Source organism: Alligator mississippiensis, chromosome 9 (genome assembly GCF_030867095.1).
Source record: "Alligator mississippiensis isolate rAllMis1 chromosome 9, rAllMis1, whole genome shotgun sequence".
Taxonomy (NCBI): domain Eukaryota; kingdom Metazoa; phylum Chordata; order Crocodylia; family Alligatoridae; genus Alligator; species Alligator mississippiensis.
In genome coordinates, this window is record NC_081832.1 from 65,597,250 (window position 1) to 65,615,433 (window position 18,184).

The 18,184-nt window shown below is 39.4% G+C and overlaps 1 protein-coding gene across 1 annotated transcript; it reads right to left on the minus strand.

Moving 5' to 3' along the window:
* Positions 1-7,886: 7,886 nt before the first annotated feature.
* KCTD16 (potassium channel tetramerization domain containing 16) lies at positions 7,887-9,170 on the minus strand. Its single transcript, XM_014597625.3, has one exon. The coding sequence runs from the start codon at positions 8,886-8,888 to the stop codon at positions 7,887-7,889; it is 1,002 nt and encodes a 333-aa protein (XP_014453111.2). The 5' UTR covers positions 8,889-9,170.
* Between the last annotated feature and the right edge of the window lie 9,014 nt (positions 9,171-18,184).

The following is an 18,184-nucleotide window of genomic DNA, read 5'->3' on the forward strand; positions in this document are numbered from 1 at the left end:
AAAAAAAAAAAAGCATATATACTTTTCAACAAACATTTTTTTAAAATCTAACATCATCAGACTGGAAAAAGGAGTGGAGAATGTACTATTAAGGGCAATTCCTCACTGGTCCTCAGTGAACATATAAAATGACAGTCATTTCTATTGCTAATGTCTACCACACCTAGAAGGTTGGAACTCTTCTCCTGGGTATCTTCAAAGAGCCCAGTTCTGGATTTCCTTTCTTCTATGCCTTTTCCACTGCTAAGATACCTCACAAAGATGTACTAACTTTTCATTACAGTGCCATTCAACCTTGAAAAGATCAAAACTGCTCGGTTCACAACTAAAAGGTTGCATTTTTCTGCCAACCTTGTAAACTCAAGCTGAGCCCTGATAGTCAAGCTCGATTCTTAGTGGCATGCACATCAGCAGCAGCAATTAAGATTTTGCATGTATAGATTCTGCCTTTAGTTAGAAGAACTGAAGAAGGATAGCTGAGGGCAGAATTCAACTTAGGACTTGATCCACAGTTCATTAAATTCAATAGGAGTCTTTCTATTACCTTCATTGGCTTTTGGATTAGGTCCTTAAAACTTGATTAACAATTCTGTTGATAACACCCATGCCAGAAATGTATTCAGCTCACTTTCCTGTGCTGACTCTACAGTGTCAATTAAAGGGAAAAAGTAATAAAAATGTTTTGCCATCAAGATAAGCTACGTGAGCTGGGGCATACAGCAGATCAGTAACACTATCTAGGAAGGTGTCCTTTTTACATAGTCCCTTTTCAGATAAAAGGACCATATGGTCTTATGGAAAAGTGAACCATCCTATAAGGATTGAGAACTATGCTTGTTCTTTAGAGTTCATTAGATTAATTAATATTCCATAAAACAGAAAGTTTATCATCCTTTATTACATCTTATAAGTGCCTAGAGCAAATTCTAAATCAGTGGTTCTCAACATCTTTAGGCTCAAGGAACCCCTCCATACGTTTTCTGAATTTAGCAGCACCCCAGTTGAAAAATCACTGAGCTACAATCTAAATTCAAAAAAGTTATGGAGATGTGCATGGAGACTGAAAAGGCTGAGAACCAGTGCCATAGACTAGAGAGCTGGACAAGTCCAGGGTGGTTCCACATTTTTAGTGCAGTGACTGGCAGTATCACAAACTTCAAGCTCCAATTACGAGTTTCCTGTAGAGCGCAGATAGCCAAAATATGGTCCGCAGGCCAGATCCAGTCCACCAATAGATTGTATCCGGCTCACAGCTGCCCCTGCTGCACTCCCGACGGGGCTCAGCACTGCCTATTCCCTATCGGGCAGCCCATGCCATGCTCCCACCCGCAGCTGTCAATGGCACCACCCTGGCCCAGGCCCCAGCCAGCATGCACAGCATCCCAGCAGGACTGCTCCTGCTGCTGTTGGAGGCACCCGGGTACTGCTCGACACCCCCCACCTCCTGTGGCTCCTCCTCCTCCTTTGTGGGACAATGAGGTGTCTGGCAGGAGGCAAAGAAAATGCTTACCTCCTGGCACAGGGGCCGGGTGCTGTAGCTCCCTTGGAAGGATTTCATGTCACCCCAGTTGAGAATCACTGCTCTAGGCCATTCTATTACAATGCCACAACTCCTGTTTTGTTTCACCCATCACAGTCTACAAGGTTTTTCTGTATAGGCCATACATCTATTTTTACAAAGGTTTCTCCTTTAAAACTGATGGGATGATATAATCCAAAATGATTCAATTATCACTATAGAGTATACAGCCTAATGACAGACCAGCAGAAAGTCAGGAAAATCATATAGCTGGCTGACCAGGTAACATTCAGAAGCCTTCACCTGAAGTTCTAGCTGTGACTCACAACTCTTCATCCTCAAAGGAGGCCGAGGTGAGCATGAAAAAGCAACGGCTTCCCTTCCTTCCCTTCTGGTGGATCTTCCACAGAATTCAGTCCATCATGAAAGGGACCATTTGTACTGGCCTCCATCAACATGGAATAATATATATTGCAAGTTAAATAGTACTTTTAATGACAGCAACATGACAGGTCGACTTACTCAAATAAAATGTGAATCAAGCATTCAAATCTACAAAGAGCATATCCAATGGAAGATTTAAGAGAACCAATCCTTGCGGTAAGTACTGCATAGGTAGAAAGGTCAATTCCCAATAGGTACCATTACTGGCTCCTGAACAACAATACTGGTAACTATTTATAGTCGAATGTGATAGAAAATGAATGAGCAGAAGCTACTTTTGCAAAACTGCAAAAGCATTTTTCTTCAAGGAATTTACTTTATTTAATATCTGAGGTGAGAGTTTGAAATAATCTGTAGATCAATCTGTTTGTAATAAGACTAGGAAAAGCCTGATTATTCAGACTATAAATCAACACTATCAACCAAATAATCAAATTCCTGATCTGTGGGATGACTCTAATCAGACTGTTCCACTAGAGTTAAATTCTGAAGAGCAATCTCTTCAGCCTGGAAAACAAATTGGACATAATTTAACCCTCACTCATATCATTCAGAAGTGCCTTTCAATGTGGTCTTTGAAATCATCTGACTTTATAGTAACATAAGTATGAAAACAGGCTTGTTAACAGAGTCAGATCCTCACTAAGCTGCAGAAGTGAAGTCTAGTGAGATTTCAAACTAACCCCTGATTCAGCACGATGGACAGGAAGCTCTGCTTAATAAGCATTTCACCAAGAGGTTGGAAGCAAAACACTGATGCTGATGCGGATGATGATAATTAACCAAAGGCAGTGAGGGTTTAAACATCTCACATCTGAAGGAACAGTAGATCATATCATGTAAAGCGTTTTATTTTATTTTGTTATTTTTCTGGTTATTTTGATCTTCACTTAAAACATGAAAATTACACTGCACAAAGAACAAAAAAGGTCATAAAATGTATTTAAGGGACCAGTCTGAAGAGGCAGGAAGACAGTTAAGATAATAGTTAATTTAAATGCCTAATCCTTATGATTTTATAGCTGTAGATTTCATAGTATAAATGTAGTGAATTATATTAATCCAACCTTTGCATTAAGACTAAGTTATGTAAGGGGGGGCTGTATTATGCACCCATGCACTACATACATACATACATAAATATACATATATACACATGCGTGCACACACACACACGTACATATATTTGTTATCGATCTATCTAGTATATTATAATACTATAATATAAACTCTCTACTCTCTCTCTCATATATATAAAATGTGTGTGCATATGCATAATATACACACACTCACGCATACACACATCCCTAAATAATTTGGTCTTAATGCAAAAGTTGGATTCATAAGATATGTATGCATTATATATGTATATATTATAACGGTATAAATATATATATAGTATATACATATAAATGTATGCACATACAGACATACTATACATATATGATATATATACATAATTATAGTGGTGATTATATATTATATAATGGTTATATTATATATAATTATTATAATGTTTATAAATAAAATAATTGTTTTGAGAGAGAGAAAGAGAGAGAGAAAATAACCATTATATACTCACAACTAAATTTTTTCAGCTGTATTCAGATAAAACCAGTGATATCCTCCAGCTGATTATATTAATCTCAGGTAAAATTCCATATGAATAACCCAAGGATGATATATAACCTAGATTTGCACATCAAGTTAGAAGTCATCAATCTAAATTCTGTGGATACCAGCTACCACACCTGTTCTTCTACGCAGTCCTACTAAATAGAATATAACCACTTAACCAAGGGTAATTTGAAGTGTAGTCCTGAACCATTTCCTTAAGTCAAACAGGGAAAAGGGGGAGGAGGAGGTGGAGGAACAAATAGCAGTATTTTCTTGAAAGAATAATGTGAAAATAGGGCAAAAAATGACATCTGTTGCCATAATGAGTTAAGACTGAGCATGTCTTTAAGGAGCAAGAATCCTGTCAATTAATTTTCAGCCTACAGTTATATTGCTATAAATGTCTCAAAGTTTCCTTTGAACATTTACAGCTACTTGAGTGGTTTTACGTGCATAGTTATGAAGTGGTCTACTCAAGACTAGATTTAAGGGAATGTGCATAAATTCCTCAAATTTCAAAGTAATTTTCATGCTTGCTCAGACTTTGGAAACTGGCTCTAAGAATTCACTGTACTTATTACATGGAGAGTTACTGAATCTAGCTTGAGTCACTCTACTTTTCCTTTGGTTGGAAACCTCTTAGGATAAATTAAAGGATGGGCACCCCTATAGAGTGCCTTCTCACCCTATCTTGGCATCTGTCTCTTCTTGTCTGTTCACTTGCTGTTTCTCTCCAGCTCTTTTTCCACTATTCCCAACGTATTTATGCCTAGTGATTCTCCTCTGTCTCCCACTTCTGATTCCTCCAGTTAAATAGAATGCCACCTGCTGATGGGTTAGCACTGATGCCACCCACAGCCATCCTAACAGCTGAAAGAGTAAAGAAAAGAAGCTTACCCTAGAAGTCTACAGTGGAAGCCTACAGCCATATGCATTAGACTTGTTCCCAATTACCTGAGGTGCCTCTAAGATGCAGAGAGAGAAGATGAGTGGCTTCAAAGGACAACTTGCAACTCTATTTATGGCAACAGGAGCTTGTTTGCAATGAGGGCAGAGTCCTGTCCCTCCCTGACCTGCCATATTCTTCCACTCTGAATCCCTTCAACTGCTCTGGCATATGAATGCATTTTAGGATTAGAAGTCACTGAGCTAACAATTAGAACCAGGACATTTCCGTTTCCAACTTATACTTTCCTATTTCAGGTCTGAGAACTCATAGACATCTGTGTGCAAGACCCAGCCAACTGCTCTGGCAAGAGTGTCATTTTGGAACCAGGTGGAAAGGTTTACTTTCCATAATCTGTTTATGAGACAGCAGAAAGACCATAAAAGGAGTTTGCACATAACATATTTATATATATTATATCATACTGCTTTATAATCAGGCATGGACTCAGGCCATAAAGTTCTGATCCAGTTCCATATTTCAAGCACTCCAGTTTAAGGGATGTTCAAAACACAGGAGAACCAGGGGATGGAATAAAGAGAAAGAAATCTTTCCTTCAACCCATGTTCAGGCCCTTAAACCCTCAACTACTGCCCCACCTCTAAGCAATACCAGTCTGTGACAACTTAATTCTCCCTGTACAGGAACTCTGTTCCCTGGGTCCATTTAATTGTAGACCTAATGTTCAAATGCTGCCTGTCTCTAAATTCCCTTTTGCATTGGCCTATTTGAAACTGGAGTAGAGCCCAGCTGCACAGCACGCAAGGACTGCGTAGTCATCCTGAGTTTCTGCTCTGCAGCACATCTCACTACCCCCCTCAGCAAAACAGATGCAAGTTTGCTGCGTTGGATGCTTTCTGTGGCCCTTGTAATCGTGGGTAAGTTTCACCCAGCGAGAACATGAATCTCCCATTAGCCTTAATGGCCCCTAAATATAAACTCCAAAGGGAGCATAAGTCTCACCATATTAATAATACATTTCAACAGCATATGCTGTATCCATTAGTTTATCTGAATAACTGCCACTTTGCACAATTTCCTTCAATCCACCTGATTGCTTTCAAATGGATTAATTTTCACATGCAGAATGTTATTTAAATACATGCCACCATGAGCTTTTAGACACAAATATTTTAGGACATAAAAATGACTTTTCCTTCTATTCTTGTAGAAATGAACCACTTCCACACACATTGCCTAGCTCAGATGTAGCTGAGCTTCAGGTTTGCACAAGAGGTAGTTAAGCTGCTCAGCTAAGAACATCTTAGCATGTAGCTAACTAGTTGCATTAGAGCACCTCCCATGTTTCAGCCCATTAACCTGAGCACAACAGCTTGATGAATTAATGCTTATATAGGCACAGTTGGCAGCTTCTAATTAAATAATTATGGCTAAGCAGCTGCAGAGAAGTTATAATGTCCCACTAGAAAGCCAGCTGTCAATTTTATCGGTCCTCAAAGTTTAAAATAAAATGACTTTTGAAGATTTGATTTGAAGGGCCTTCTTTGACTAACATATTCTGTAAGTATTGCCTCAGTTCCTACATTAGCTCTGCCTGCGATTGGATTACTAACGCACAGCTGTACAATCCTTGCAAGCCAGCAATGACAACTGTTACAATAACTCAAGACAGGCTCAAGTCACAAGTCAGACCTGGATCTAGATTGAGCAGGCTGAGTTGGCCTCTTGGTCATTAGTTTAGCTCATTCTAGAGACAAAGCTCATTTAAATAAATTCTGATCCAGATCCAGGCTTGAATTTTAAAGATCCACAGAGCTGAAATGTGCTCAGATAGGGCCAGACCCAAAGCCTGTTGAATGCAATGGGCATCATTCCAGGGACTTCAGTGGGTTGAGCCCAGGCCTGTGTTGCTGAAGCTACACATTCATATTCTCTCTTTTTCTCTTGCATATATTTCTAGGATGCTTCTGACTTCGGCAACTAAGCACTAGTACTGATAAAAAAAAAAGGAAGTAAAAGCTAACAGTCTTGGAAGGGTAAGGATGGGAAGAATACAAGAGAACAGTGATCTGTGTTTGCTAATTAGAACATGATTCAGGGCCTATCTTCAATTATGAAAGAGTCTCTAAATAAAGCACAAGTAAGCTTCCCAATTTTTTCAGAAAATGCTTTAATTTAAGGTTCGCTTCAGCCCATTTGTGGAACTACATTAATTTTGCTTCAGTAAGAGATATGAATTAGAAACTTATTATTAAGTTACCAATCTCAGCCTGCCCTCAAGGGGATCCAAGACCTTTGAACTATTTTATAAGAAGTGGAGACAAAACATACTTTTTAATAAATCTATGTATATAAAAAACAGAGGAGTCTTTTACAGAATGCTAACCTAAGCACTGTTACCTTAGCAGATCTGAGGTGTCTGTTGAGAGGCCCTAGCATTGCACTGTAGTGTATTACACTTGTAATAATAAAGTACCCAAGTCCTGCCACATCTTTCAACATAAACTTTAATAAAATTTTCATGTTATTGGCATTGCTAATAATAGTTACGTGTAGCGTGACAGGTAAGTAGGACAAAGTAGCTATTATTCACCTTCCTTTCTCTCTCTGCCCAGCAACTTCAAGATATAGGACAAAGTCCACTTCAATAAATGGAATAGGGAAATATTCTCTCCTTTACCCTTTCAAAATAAAGTAAAATAGCCAGGTCAGCTCCTTGAATATTTCAGTCCCAGAGGTTAGGGAATGATTTTCTGATACAGGATTATAGAATTAAAATTACTCTGATGTTACCATTGGTAACAGTGTCCCTGCCTGAACATCAACTTAGAAATTTAATGAGCCTGCTAGAGCTATCAGATGAAAATTAGTACAACAGTATGTGATCTGATGTGACTGCAGTTAGCAGGGCAGATGCATCTAGTTACGAGGGGGGCTATTTTTTCATAGGCATGTTGCATAACAAGATGAAACAATCTGCCTCTCTATCCACTGAACCCTCATTCTAAAGTATACGAATTGGGTCTGGGAAAGACCCCTGCTGAAAAGGAGATGGAACAACTGGATTTTGTTTCTTCTTCCCTGCATGTGTGTCAGTTTTGTTGACAGATGGCTTGGCTGGCTGTGCCTGACTAGTATCAAATAGCTATTACCTTTGTAAATTGAATCTCATTTGAAGATTTTCTGTAATTAAATCTGCAGTGTGTTTGCAAGGCTTCTATTGAATCCAGCAAGTACTCAGAAAATGTGTCAGGCAGTCAGATAAATGGCAGATTTGCAAAGCCAAGCATAGCCGAATCTTTCAGCTGCAGGGGAGAAAAGGGGTGCTTTTGGCAGTCTGTGCTGCCACCTAGCCAAGACGATACCATTGAGTTCAGCATCAGTTTATAGTATAAGAGCTTAACCTAAAACATAGCCACTGGGATCCCGTTTTATCAAAGGACAACTTCCGTCAGCAACAGATACAGTAAAATCAAGTCTGCCAGTGCTTTGAAACCAAGAAAAATTTGAAAAAAAGACCGACTTTAAGCAGATGATTAATTTTTGCACTGCAAATAGCTTGTACTTACGGTAGAAGACGTATTCAGTATAGCTGGACCAGACCTTGTCATCTGTGTATTGGTTGACAAAAGAAGCCGTTACTGAGGAATTACAGGCCACCATGTGGAATCCGCATTCTGACAGCATGTCAAAAGCCCTCTCTAGGTGCTTGAACTTGAGATAGAACCTGGAGGTGTATCTTTCCGGAGCCCTATCGGGGTCTCTGCTCTCATTCAAACTTTCTCCAAAGACCTCTTTGACTAGAGCAATCCTTCCACAAACCAAAATCCTTGGAACTCTCCTGAATTTGGCATCAGCTTGGCTCTCTCTGCCGATGGTGCATGACCCCCTGTACCCAATGGTAATGAATCCCCACTTTCGGTCAGAAGGTAAGAGCGATGATGGGGGGCATATTCTTGTGTCACTGCTTTGGGAAACCTCCTCGTAATCACTGTGGCAATAGTCATCAGGGCTTTGCTTGATATCATCAGGAGTAAGGAGTTTGACCAAGTCTGGGAGCTGGAAGTATTCAGCTTCCCTCTTGAGCCTTCCCTTCTCTGGGAAGTGGTCAGGCAGGACCACTTGCTTGTCCCTGAGATAGTCCAGAATGTAGCGGAAAAGAAAGCCATCCCTATCAATGAAGAACCTTCCCTTGGAGTCCTTGGCTAGATCATTGGCTGTGTCTCTCTTCGGGGTGAACATTTTCCACAGCAAGGAGTGGGGGATGCCTATCAGGGTGGAATGGCGAGTGAAGTAAACTTGGCCACCCACATTTAGCTCCACCACCTCAGGGAAGGAGTGAAGACCAGCCCCTTGTTCTCTAGCAGGGAGGTAAGTCCTGCAGTTTCCACTCAGAGCCATTGTATTTTCAAACAAAAATCAACCACAAAGAAAGGCAGGGCTATAAATCACATCAAAGTATAAAATAAGGCTCCTACCATGTAACAGGAAAAGGAAAACACCAAGGGGTTTATTTAAAAAAAAAAAAAGTCAGATTTGTCCATAAGTGACTGTGTCACAGAAGCTTGAAAAGTGGCTTAAACAGTGGATGGAGAGCAATCGCCTTGTGAAATGCAATCACATCATCAGATCTTCCAGCAAAGCCCCAAAAATCAAGGTCATGCCAAGCCTACGATTATTCACAGGTCTGTTAAAGAGGGAAAGCAAAACAAAACAATTATTTCTCTGAATATCATAAAAGTTAAAACAAGGTAAAGCAGGTTAGTCTATACAGCTAAGAGAAACCTCTTTGCTAATTTTCTTTTTGCTGGGGTGTTTTTTTCCTCCCCCAAGCAATAATTAGTGTGGGGAAAATATACATGACAGCATTGTATTAAGAAGAAATTACATATTTCAGCTTTAAACAAGCCGGGCACTTAGAGCCTATGCAGATGGGAAAATGAGAACATCAAGTCTTACCTTGGTTACAGTTAATGCATAGTTCTTGTCAAGAAAAGCAAATTGTCAAAGCAATCAGAACACACGGACAGGCACACTGAGTCCAATTAATAGCAAATCCAACCCCAGAAAGGTACACAAAAGGTAAGAAAAGTGCTCTTAGCAATATCCATGTAGATCTCAAGAGTTAAACCGAGTCACAGGAAAGTTAACCATGGCAGGTGATGATAAGAAACCAGTATGTATAGCAATATCTGAGATGGAAAAAAAAACCAAAATAAATCCCAATCAGTATCCTTAAGAGTGGGGGGAAGAGAGAGAGAGTGTTTCAGAAGGGACCTTGGCTCAGATGACTTGCAGAAACCCCAGAATTTGGGAAAAGAACTGACACGTTTCAGTGGGATCCCACAGTGGTATCCAGCCTGCCAGTAAGGGCACAGAAGCTCCCATGTTCCCAGCAAGGTTGAAAGAAGACAGCCAGCAGCAGTTTGAAAGGATGCCCAAGGTAGCTGCTTGGTCTGCTCTTGCTGCCCGAGCTGCTGCTCTGGCTGCTGAGCTGGGTGGTTCCACAGTTCCCAGTGCAGTTCAGATGCTGTTGTTTCAGCAGTGCAGGGAAGAAACCATCCAGGGAAATGACTATTACATCATCTTAAAGGAATATGGCTTTGAGAAAACAGAGGAATCGAGAGGAGGACTTTCTGATTCATTTCTCTTTCTTATGTTTTAACAAGTTACAGAAAGAGAAGCACTGCACAATCTTGCCACATACAGCTATTCCCAAAGCAGGCAGAAGCTCCTCCAGGGAGGTGGTACTATTACCTTCTCTTTAATCCTCTTGATGGAAAGTAAAAGATTCCAGCAGTTTTTCCTTTTGCAAAGCTGTTTTTAAGTTAAAATAAAGTTATTTAGTGTTTTAAGAGCAGAATTTTTTTCACCCTTTAGCATTAGATACGTTTCTCCTGCAGAACAAAAATGCATCCCTCTGGCACAAAACAAAAGGCGATGACTTTTTAAAGGTTCCAACAGACATATGGAGCAAAATGATCAGAGGAATAAAGATTCAGAATAAGCCTCTCTCTATTTTTCAAGATGAGATTTTTATTTGATCACAGAGCTGTTGTCCATAATCTGAGATGGAATAAACAGAATATGCAGGAGGGGCGGGGGCAGATTTAAAATATCCAAGCAAGTACAGTTTTGCCAAGGAACTGTATTTTCCTAAACTAACTCCTAGGACAGTTTGTAAAACAGGAGTTAAAAATAATGCTAGGGACATTATCAAAGGGCTTGCCTAGATTAGTAATATGAGAAATGTTTGCAAACATGTTAGCTAATAATGTCAATTAGCATTATTTTACTGGTGTACCCAGTTTCATGAACTATTAAAGTTCTGAGAAATCTTTCAGCTCTAAATAAAATGAACATCATTCAGTTGAAAACACAGTATAATGCTTTTCTCATTTGCAGTGAGGTAAATCAACAGAATATCTACTGAAGTTACTCACTCCGCTAACTTCCAGAGAAGTGACATGTGATTTAGAAGAGTGTAAGACAGATCAGAATCAGTCACAGCATATTTGAACATGGTGAAAATTATTTTCCAATTAATATATCAAATTCATATCGCTCAGGCATTCTGCAGTAATTCATCACAGATTTCTGTTTTCTATTTCACATATTTAGCCTTCTTAATCTTAAAATTGTTATAAAAGGCAAGCGTTCCATACATAAAGCCGGGTTTAAGCACTATCCTCTTAATAACGTCCAAGTTGTTTTGCATAGTCAATACATTAATAAACATCATTGCTTACTTTATGTTTAACTCCACGCTCCCTTTCACCAAGTTCTTAACATGTTCTGGTCTCATATAACTATTTCTATTGCAGTCCTTATCTACAGTACATGTTATTTTGCACACTTACAGTGACACCTAATGGCTTAGGAATATAACAACATGCTGGCTGCAATTCTAAATCTTTAGTTAGCTTTCACGTTTTAGCCAGGAAGCGTTGTCATGTGAACTATTCTTGCATTTGTTTTATTCCAGTTCAGCAAAGTACATGCTAAACTTCATTTCTAGTCTAGAAAGCATATGCTTAAAATTAAAACAATGGGATTTATATATGTGCTTGGAATTAAAGTATACGCTTAAATACTTTGCTGAATCAAGGCCATAGCAAACAAAGCAGACTGAGACTGGTTGCAATGCAGGTCAAATATTCATTGAAAAAAAAATGGTCCTATACCACTATACATCATTCTTTAGCCCAAAGCATACGTTGTTCAAACTTCTCATGTAACTGCAAGTGTGATTAAAAAAAAGCCTTCTATTCAAAGGCTCTCTCAAAAACTGAAGGCACAGATTTAAGCACAACTTGTATCTATACATTTTATGACAAGGTTTTTTCATAGGATTCCAAAAAAGTAAGGATGGAAAGGACCTCCAGTCATCATCTAGTCTAACCCCTTTCTCGGGGCCATATTTGTCTAAACTGAGGGCGCTCAGCCCTTGGCGTGCAAGCCAGATACAGCCCCTAGAGCCATGTCATTCCAGACAACTTAAATACTTCCAGTGATGGAGCTTCCACAGCCTCTAGGTAATCGGTGCTAGTGAGTGACCATCTCGTTATAGTTAGAAAGTTCTTTCTAATTTTTAACCCAAATCTCCCTCATTTCAATTTACTTCTTAACCTGTTCCATGTGGACACAGAGACAATTGATCAACTTCCATTTTTAGGAACCCTTTTGCATCAGAAGACTGCTATCAAATCTCCTGTAAAGGGTCCCTTTCCCCATTACTAATGTGCTGAGACAACACAAAGTTGTGGTGCTTTAGGATTACTGTCATGCCCATGTCTCTCTCTGTCAATTCCAGGGCTAGCATTAAGAGGGTGTTACAGCTCGTCCACCAGATGGCTTGTCTACACCGCAATGTAGACAGCGAATCTCAGCAGAGGTGTAAAAAGAGGTTCCAAGAGCAGGGCAGGGTAGGTGCAGGAGTCTTGCCCATGCCAAGAACTCCAAAATAGCCCCAGCTGCTGCTGCCACCACGACATCCTCTGCCTGCCCCAGCTCCTGTTCTTAAAGCAGCAGCAGCAGCAGGGTGTCTGTGCACCGGCTGCTGCTACAAAAGCAATGCCACGGGACTGCTGTTGCAGCCAGGGCATGGATTCCATGGGGTTGGGGGATGACTCCAGCACATCTCTTATGTTGGTTCCCAGGGCAAGTGCCCCTCTTGCCCACCTGTAGTTACACCACTGTGTCCCAGCCAGGATGGAGTAGAGCACACCCGACCCAAGCCACAATCCCCTGGCATAGTCCAAACCTAGTTTTCTGGTGAGCATACTCAAGGGCATCCATTTGCAAACGCTCTTGAGCACTTGATCTTAGGTGTGCTTGAGAGACGAGTGAGACTGAGCCCAGAGCAGCCTTATCAGCATACTTCCAGATTTGGAGCATGACTGTGAGACGACAGGCTATCCTGACCAGAATATGCTGCTGCTACAGTGTAAGCAAGCCCAAAAGGGACCAGGGCTCCAGAGCCAAGGATTGTGCTGGACAGCTCCCAGCAGAAGGTCAGAGATGCTGAAGCAGAAGCAAGTGGTAAAGACGAGAGCTTGGGGCAGTGAAGACTGAGGGCCCTGAAGAAAGCAGTGGGATCAAGCATAAGATGAAAGAGCGCACAGTCCATGGGACCAGCCGGTCCCATAAGATTAAAGAGCACTGGACTTCTCTGACAGAGTGCAGCAGAGAAGGCCAGAGCACAAAGTCAATAAAGTTATGAAGGACATTTTGAGTGTAGAACATGTGTGGGAATACTGCTACACTATAGCGAGGGCAAGAGGAAAGCTAGTTGTTGCAATGCAGGCTGGAGAAGAAACCTGCCTACATCCCTACTCAGATTTCTCCAGAATAAATAGTCACTATCCTTCTAACCTGTCCTCATATGACATGTTTTCTAGACCTCTAAGTATTTCTGTCACTGATCTCTAGAATATCTCCAAAATGTATACATCTCTCCAAGTTCATTACCCAAAATGAAATGGTACTCAAGATGAGGTGTCACCAGTGCTGACTAGAATAAAAGAATCACTTCCTGTGGCTTGTATACAACACCCCTGGTAATACATCACCATATGCTATTATGTTTTTTGCAAAAATATTCTGTTATTGACTCAGACTGAGCTTATGATCCACTATAACATCTAGGTCCTTCTGCAGTACTGCAACCTACTCTGTCATTCTACTTTCAGGTTTGTGCATATGATTGTTTTTTCCTAAGTATAGTACTTTGCACTTTTCCTTATTGAATTTCATCCTATTTAATTCAAACCATATTTCCAATTTATCAAGGTCATTTTCACTTTATATCCATTCTCTGGTGTCTGTTCTGCCACCCAGCTTGATGTCATCTGCAAATTTACTAAAGGTATGCTCACGTCCATTCTCCAAGTCATCAATTAGTCTAATTATCTATACCTGTCTAGAGCACTCAGATGCAATTTATGTGCTTAAGCCTGGAATTTTTGTGCATTTAAAAATGGAGTAATCAAAAATTGTTTATTCAAAGCTGTATCTGCACTTTCAGAGATTAGCTTGAGACTCCTCTAAAAATCTATCCATAATTTTATTTAAATAAAACAGTAACAGTCATTTAACAGATGTAATATATGCAAAACATTTATTTGTATGCTTCCTGATTTTAAAGTTAATGGTAAAATCTAAAGCTGAAGATTTTAATATATCCTCTCAAAATTGGTATTCTTAATAGTTTAATTGAAAGCAGCTGCTGAACTAGAATCTAGATGAGATTTTTCAATTTGACCTTTATATCCTAACAATGCCTCTTTCAGCCTTGTCTAAACAAGGCCAAGGAATCTATTTTGAACAGGGATAGAGTTTTAACATCACTTCACTACTGGTCAATAAAAGTTGACCTGCCTGTATCAGGGCCAAATTTACCTTTACTGCTGCCTTGAATAACTTCTAAATTCTGATTCCAACCCTCTAGGCTAACCGGTCAGGGGCACATTTTGGAGGCACAAGGCTCAGCCTGCCTCCCTTTACTTTATACTGCCTCATTGACAAACAGGTTCCAATGCAGACCATGGCAATGCCTAAAAAAATCCTGTGAAACATCCTGGCAAGAATTGCATGGGATTAGTAATACTGAAGTATTAAGTTCTAAGTCTTTTTGAGGCATTGGATAAGAATTGTCCTTTGAAAAGAACAATTTCTTCATTTAGAGTCTTAATCACAACAGCTTTAGAAATGCATCTGCACGTTTCAAGTAATAAATGAAAGAAATTCAATTCAAGATCTTGCTTCTTTACACAGGATGTTTAAAGTCATCTTGCCATAATATGATACAATTTCTTTTGGTGCACTTCCTTAGTAAAAGCATCACATAATGCTTCACTGCCAAATGCAAGCCATTGGGCAAATTCAGTTAAATTCTACCAGAAAAGGACTGGCACTCCCAAATCTGGGTTAAATGAAGTGGCATATTAAATGGTAGGATACCGTATGGGTCAGGGACAAAGTTAGGTCTCAGAGAAGAGGTTAAGGTCCTATATAATAGAAAGGAAGAACAATAATTACCAAGAGGTCGTAAGATAAAGCATGTTTCTTCTTTTAAAGCATGTCAGAATCACCTCTGATAATCTTAGAGGAAAATTTAGCTGTAGCCTAAAGTGTATGCTCCAAAAGTGACAGCAGCTATGCTTAAAATTGATAACTCAATGACCCAATATTACCCTTGGAAACATCATTGTTCAGGGTGATTGCCTTTGTCAAAGTGACATAATAGCATTCAGGCTGTCTGGAAATCATGGGACTAATACCTAAGTTAAGCATTGAGTGCCTGCCTCTAAAAAAGAAACAGTGAATCCTGGAACTGAAGAGTAGATATTTGTCTACATCATTATCAATAATAATAGTTATATATCTTTACATTCAGAAGGATCCCAGAGTAAAACTATGTAAATAATTGACCCACTTTCAATGTGAAATGCAGAACCTACACATAAGTTTAGGTTAAATAATGCTACACAAGTTTAAGACAACTGGAGAATAAGAATACAGTATCTAGATGGAATTGCAGGAAAAAATAATAATATAATTATCTTGGAATTTGGCCAGGGTGTTTGCATTAATAACCTTGTTCTTCTGAAAAGCTCTATAGGAACTATGACTATAAGTGATCAGGATTCCATTTTTACATGATGCTCAAAAAACAGAACCTCCAGCATTGTTCTCTTTAGCACCATACATTGATTCAAAAATGACTCGGAGAGAAAAGTGCCACCTAATGAGTCATCACCACCATATCCTGAAATACTTGGTATTTTTCAGCTGTTTCATATTTAAATCCTGATTCACCCCAACCCAGCTTAAATTGTGAAATGTGATCAGATCACAGCATATGGTGTTATTCCTGGGGGAGTGGGGTCATTGTAATGTGAAAAGGAAATATCTGGGCGTCACACTCTGGGGGAAAAGGAGGAGCGAAGACAAATTCTCATTCACTGGCAGAGGAGTATAAAGGGATGATATATAAATAGAATCAGAAATGCGTCTTAGAAGCAAACTCCAACAATTTCAACCAATCCTCCTATCTAAAACTGTGACATTTCTTTTCAGAGAACAGCAAAAAAGCACTCAAAGGCTGCAAACTCAAAACCAATCCAGAATAACACACCTGCAATTCCAGAATTTTTATAAAAAGCATGCTGTAAAAAACATGTTTATACTTAGCAGCCTTCACATTTCTTGGGAAGCCTTGCAAACTGACAAACCCCCCCAAGCATTGTGCCTGATAAAAGAAAGTACAGCAATCAGTTGAAATAATAGGTTGTCCACTGATGCAGCAGTATGAGTTAACGTGGTAAAAGTCTCATATGATGAAATCCAGCAGTCCATGGAAATTACAGTAAAATCTTTCATTTTGTAAAAAGTACATAAAGAAACACTAAATAGAAGATTCTGGCAAAAAAAAAAAAAAGACTGGCAAGCAACAGAGCTTGAATGCCATAATGTCTGATTCATTAAAAAATACACAGTATGGTATTATGCGATTTTTGCTCCAGATCCGTTATTCATAAGTTGAGCGCATAATGTACTTCCATTAGAGGAGGGAGAGGAGAAAGAATGACTATTACAGTTGCTCAGCATGTGGACAAGGTGTTAAGTAGACAGAGCCTGCAATTCTCAGATGGAATGTGGGAAAACCTTTTTTTTTCACCATGTAATGTACAGGATTTGTGTAGCTTCTACAGAGAAAACTGCATGATGCTTTAACCAACCACCCTCCAAAGAGCAAAGACATTACACAAGTTCCCCGGTTTACAGAAACTGACAGCAAGGTCAAGCATATTCAATTTGTTTCAATGGTAGTCATTGAAAAATTTCAAGTAGGAATTGATGAATCCTTCATTGGTAAATACGTTAGGCTTTTCTTGATTCTGTTCTATACACCAGTTTGATATACAAATACCAGGTATGTAGCACTGTACTCCAGAGCACTGCACTAAAGATAGAGACAGATCTTATAGTTATACTCATACAAAGTTCTGGGATTAATAAAACCTGTAAAGAAATTATTAAATTGTTATCCTATTACCCTTTTATAAAGCACTTCTGCTTCATTTTGGTCCTACAGGTCCTTTCCTTGCCATATCTTTAGGAATAATGCAATGGATAAATTTTGAGGGAAATAAATGTTGGGCTAAATAAATTTAGCCTGAATTAAAGACCTTCATATGATGACAGAAATAATCTGAAGGGTGACATTTTGCATGTGTATTTGAGGAAATGAACAACAGAGATGAAAGTCAGAGAGAAATGACAAGCCATCAGTTCAAAATTAAAAGTATTGTCAAATATGCCAGTGAAACTTGCAGATAGACAGAACATCCCAGATTTTCTTATAGATAAGATGGATAAAAAAGACATATTCTTGCAAAGCATCTTCACTGCATCACCCAAGGAAAATTAGTGTAAAATCCCAATTAGTCAGCCTAGAAAAAGAATAAAGACAGAACCCATTCACAACAAGCTTCTGAAACACTCTAGGGGAGAGAAGGGGAGAGGGGAAGAAATACAGCCTACTTATATTGAGCTTCTTGAAATATGTGTGTGCAGAGAAAAATATAAAGCTGAAGTTTAAAGCACATGACTGTCTGCCCTTTTTGCCCCAGAGATCAAAGGACTTTTGTTTTGTTTGGATGTAGGTCTTTGTGACCAACTATAAAATACACCTGGTAGCACCAAGGAGAAGATATCAAGGTTAAAATCTATATTCAAATTCTCACCCAACGTGCAGTTCAGCAGAGGCTATTCTACTACAGTTTAATAGGCTGCTGGAATGACTTTCGCATCCTCAGAGGATTCCCAATCTGGAATCCAGACATCTAGATGTGAGGACTGGGCTCACAGTGTTATGGAAACATAAAAGAATGCCCACAGCAAGTGATAGCATTTGGGATAAAAGAGATATTAATAACGGGGGGCTTCATCATGCCTCTTGCAGCAGCACTGCATCACCACCTTTTGGCAAGAATTAGGGACAAGAAAAGCATCTGAAAGCATTCATACCCCCAGGCCCAAACTAATGTACTCTGCCCAGGTATGTAGGCATGTTCACATGATTAAACTCACATTCCTAGTCTATACACATATATGTATCTTGTGTCATACTGGGTCTGTTTCCCCTACAGAAGGGAGAACATGCTAGTGATAAGGCTTCTTTCTTCTACTGG

Coding starts and splice junctions, on each gene's coding strand:
- KCTD16 (XM_014597625.3), bottom strand. CDS start 8,888: ATGGCTCTGAGTGGAAACTGCAGGACTTACCTCCCTGCTAGAGAACAA.